This window comes from Camellia sinensis, chromosome 12 (genome assembly GCF_055761805.1).
Source record: "Camellia sinensis isolate YWXY chromosome 12, ASM5576180v1, whole genome shotgun sequence".
Classification (NCBI taxonomy): Eukaryota; Viridiplantae; Streptophyta; class Magnoliopsida; order Ericales; family Theaceae; genus Camellia; species Camellia sinensis.
The window spans coordinates 80,009,696-80,014,362 of NC_138972.1; the positions used below are offsets into that span (position 1 = coordinate 80,009,696).

At 38.9% G+C, this 4,667-nt stretch overlaps 1 protein-coding gene across 1 annotated transcript; it reads right to left on the reverse strand.

Moving 5' to 3' along the window:
• Positions 1–364: 364 nt before the first annotated feature.
• LOC145803695 (uncharacterized) lies at positions 365–1,688 on the reverse strand. Its single transcript, XM_082897010.1, has 3 exons — positions 1,685–1,688; positions 884–1,029; positions 365–712 (listed from the first exon to the last, which is right to left on the reverse strand). Exons 1-3 carry the CDS (start codon positions 1,686–1,688, stop codon positions 365–367), a joined length of 498 nt encoding a protein of 165 aa, XP_082753136.1.
• Positions 1,689–4,667: the final 2,979 nt, after the last annotated feature.

Sequence of the window (4,667 nt, forward strand, 5' to 3'; positions counted from 1 at the left end):
CGAATTCACCAACAAGTTAGAGCAGTTCTTGAAGGTTTTACAAGGCGAGATCCAAAGTTTATCATGGTTGCCATGATTTATTTATTTATTATCTTTTTTTATTTCATTTTTATTTTAATGAAATGTAGCTCGAAACCAAATACTTTATTATAAAATAATTGCTCTAGCATACACTTTATTTATGAAATAAATATTATAGTTCGAAGCAAAATACTCTTATTGTAAAGCACATTTGGTTTATTGATTTATTAACCATTCACAGTTTATACTCATGCGGGCCAAGAGTAGTACATTTTTTTTTTTTTTGAATAACAACTTTATTTCACATGCAGTTTATGCTCATTCGATCAGGAGCATTACATTCTCATGGATAATAGTGCTTTAGGAACTTGCCATTGATTGGACCAACTCTTATACCTTCTTCATCAACAATCTTGTATGCTTCATTACTGTAGACTTCAGTCACCACGTATGGACCATCCCACTTGGACAAGAACTTGTTGCCGATTCGATGGGTAGTGATGATAGGTCTTCGAACAACGAACACCAATTCTCCAACTTGAAAAGACCGGGGTCTAACCTTCTTATTAAAAGGTCTGGAGAGTCGAGCTTGGTAACACTCAAGTTTTTGTTGTGCTTCCAATCTCTTCTCATCCAATGCTTCTAACTCAGTAAGGCATAATTTTGCATTCTTATCAGCAATGAGAGCTTCCTATATAGTAACCCTTAATGAAGGAATCTGTTGTTCCAAAGGAAGAACCACTTCAACACCATACACAAGGGAGTATGAGAGGACTTCTGTTAGCGTACGATGTGACGTACGGTATACTCAGAGTGCTTCTCCAATTCTTTTATGCCAATCCTGCTTTGATTTAGCAACTACCTTTTTCAATAGGTTGTCCAAAGTTTTGTTAAACGCCTTTACCAGTCTATTGGCAGGTGCATTGTACATTGAGGAATTGCGTTGCTTAAATCCAAAATTTTCACAAAGTTTGTCCATTAAACTATTGTAGAAAGGCTTTCCGTTATCTGTGATGATGTAACAAGGTACACCATACCGATAAATAATGTGGGATTTGATAAAGTCAACAAGGGTTTCTTTCTTGACTTCTTTAAGCGGGACGGCTTCAGCCCACTTGGAGAAGTAATCTATGGCGGCCAAGATGTATTAGTGGCTTGCAGAAGACTTGGTCAATGGGCCAACTACATCTAGACCCCATGCATCAAATGGCCAAGAAGCAATTGTTGGGTGTAAAGGTTCTGGTGGTTGATGGACAAAGTTTGCATGAAACTGGCAAGGTTGACACTTTCTTGAGCAGTCTAAGCAATCTTTAACCATCGTAGGCCAATAGTAACCCATCATTTTTACTCGAAAGTGAAGTTTAGGATTAGACTGATGCGTTCCACATATCCCAGAATGGGCTTCTTCCATGGCTTGTAGAGCTTCATCATCCCCTAGGCAACGAAGAAAAATTCCTTCAAATGATCATCGGAATAAAGTTTCCTTGTAGTAGATGAATCAAGGAGCTCGACGTCTTATTTCATTTCTATGGCGAGTATCATCCGGGAGCTTCCCGTGTTCAATGTAGTCTAGAATTGGCATTCTCCAATCATCGACTTCAATGGCTAGTATTGAAATTGCGTTTGTTTCTACAAGGCAACATTCCAACAATTGTGGTAATACCCATCGTTGTCATACAAGGACACTAACTTGTTCACCATCTAACAATGCTAATGTACTTACTAGATTGGCAAGTGCATCAGCCATGCTATTCTCTTTCCTTGGAACATGTTCAAGTACCACCCCTTCAATTTTTCAATGAGATAAGTTGCATATTGGAAATATGGGACTACGTTGTCTTTCTTGACTTCATAATCCCCCCAGAGCTGATTAATTATTAACTTAGAATCCCCATCGACATCTAAATCAACAATTTTTAGCTCTGTTGCCATTTGTAAACCAATGATTAAGGCCTAGTACTCAGCAACATTGTTTGAGCAATTTTCGCCAAGAATAAATAAGTAAGGCAAAATGTGCCTCTGTGGTGAAACAAAAATGACATCTGTTTCTGCCCCTTCCTTCCTTGCAGCCCCATCAAAGAACATCATCCAAGGTTGTAGGACCTCTATGAATAATACATCTTCATCAGGGAATTCCTCAGAAATTTCCCAATCAGTAGAGATAGGATGGTCAACCAAGAAGTCTACAAGGGCCTGCCTTTTCACTGCTTTTCATGGCACGTAAATTATCTCAAATTCATTAAAGAGGAGAGATCATCTTGCTAAGCGTCCTGAGAGGATGGGCTTAGACATAACATACTTTATTGGGTCGGCTCTTGCAATGAGATGCATTGTATGGGCATGGAAATAATGTCTCAATTTTTGAGAGGCAAAAACAAGTGCCAAACACATTTTCTCAATGGGTGAGTACTTGAGTTCATTTTCAGTTAATCTACGACTCAAGTAATAGAGTGCTCGCTCTTTATTTTCTTTGTTATTTTGGGCTAGCATTGATCTAAGAGACTCTTCTTGAGCAGCAATGTAAAGTATCAATGGTTTCCCCTGAATAGGAGCTCCTAATACTGGTGGATGAAGCAAGTATCTCTTAATACTGTCAAAAGCATTTTAACATGCCTGATCCCAAACAAATGGAGCCTCCTTTTTCATCAGTCGGCTGAAAGGTTAACAACGGCCTGCCAAGTTTACAATGAATCTATGGATATATGCCAAGTGACCTTGGAGGCTTTTAAGTTTCTTTAGGTTTTTTGGTGGTGGCATCTTTTCTATAGCATCGATTTTGGACTTATTAATCTCAATGACTCTATGTCGAACAATAAAGCCGAGAAACTTTCTAGACGTGACTCCAAATGCGCATTTGAGTGGATTCATATTCAAGTCATACTTTCTCAGCCGGTTGAAGACTGCACAAAGGTCCTCTAGGTGATTTTCCCTTTTCTTAGTTTTGACCACTAAATCATCAACTTAGCACTCAACAAATTTATGGAGCATGTCATTGAAGATCTTTTTCATGGCATGTTGATAGGTTGCACTGGCATTCTTAAGTCTGAAGGCATCACTTTATAACAATAGATGCCTTTTATGGTACGAAATGCAGTTAACTCTTCATCCTCAGGTGCCATCCATATTTGGTTGTATCCTAAACACCCATCCATGAAAGACAACACCTCATGTCCGGTAGTGGCGTTTATCATTAATTCCATAATAGGAAGCGGAAAGTCATCCTTGGGACATGCTTCATTCAAATTTTGAAAGTCGACACATATTCTAATCTGTTCATTCTTCTTGACTACCGGGACCATACTTGATATCCATGTTGGATATTTTACTTCACATATAAATCCAGCTTCGATTAACTTGTTGACTTTTTTTTCCACTTTAAGGATGTGCTTAGGTCTAATGTATCGATGAGCCTGCTTTACTGGTCGCATACCATGTTTGATCCCAAGGTGATGGACAACAACCTTTAGACTTAAACCTGGCATCTCCTTATACGTCCATGCGAAGGCATCTTTATATTTAAGGAGCAGTTCGAAAAATATCTTTTCTTTCTCAGGTGTTAAGAGCGTTCCCACAAAGATTGGTCGAGGGTCATCAGGAGTTTCCAAGTTGAGTTCTTTCAAATTGTCAACAGTTGATTGCCCCCTATCTTCAAGTTCTAGAGGAGCTTCTTGGAGATTATCATCCTCCAAATCTGAGTTAGAATCTTCTTCAACTGTTACATGGTGAGAATCAACATGTTCAATTTCTTCTTCTCTTTTACTTTCTGCTTGAGTCGTAATTTCTCCAGTTAGTATGATAGTGTGCCTTTTAACCTTAGGCGGACCTTCAACACTAACTCCAAGTGACGTCATGCGTTTCATGCGAGAAGGAATCAAACTTCGAGTCTCATCGTCCTCCTTTGTAGAATTCAACTCCATTGTTCATGTGCTTCTCTTGTTCTTGCATTTTCTAGGTGATGTATTCATATCACCAAGTCGAGCAAAAACGGACTTTCGTGACCAAGAAGTTTGTTTTTCATCCCCTTTCCTTTGTAGTGCCTAATTTGTTAAAAATTGAAGGTTAAGAAGTTGTACCTTCATCTGTCTTATCAACAGTGCTCATCCTATTAAAAATTGAGGTTCGAGGTGCAGGAGCTTTAATACGGTCAAACACTGAGACTTGAGGAGTTGGGCTTGGACTTTTGTCTCCCTTCACTTCTTCCATAGTGATATGTTATATGTCTTCCTTCTTCTCTTTTCTCTTGGCAGAGATACGAATGGGTTTAGTTGGCATGAATCCGACTCTGATCTTTGGAGAGCTCACCTTGTACCCTTGTTGCCTTAAATTTCTCTGAGTTTCATTGAGACCATGAGCTTTCTCACTTGTAAGTTCAGTATTTAACTCTCCTAGTGATGAGGGATCAGCAAAGTCATAACCTAACTTGGCTAGAAGCTTGTAAGCTTGTGGATCAAACCCTTCCATATATCTGTCAGGTAAGGAGCCATGTTCGATAGAATTTTGCGCATGCCTAACAAATCCCTTTAGTGGAGGTTTAATTAGGCTTGACAATCCCACCTTTGGAATTGGTATTGTTGCATTTGCTCTTAGTATCTGTAGATCTTCTTTTATTGCAAGGTGAACAAAGTCTCCTTTAACTATGTGGACGT

Coding starts and splice junctions, on each gene's coding strand:
- LOC145803695 (XM_082897010.1), bottom strand. Junction 713..883: donor TGGACAACCTATTGAAAAAG/GTAGTTGCTAAA, acceptor GTTACTATATAG/GAAGCTCTCATTGCTGATAA.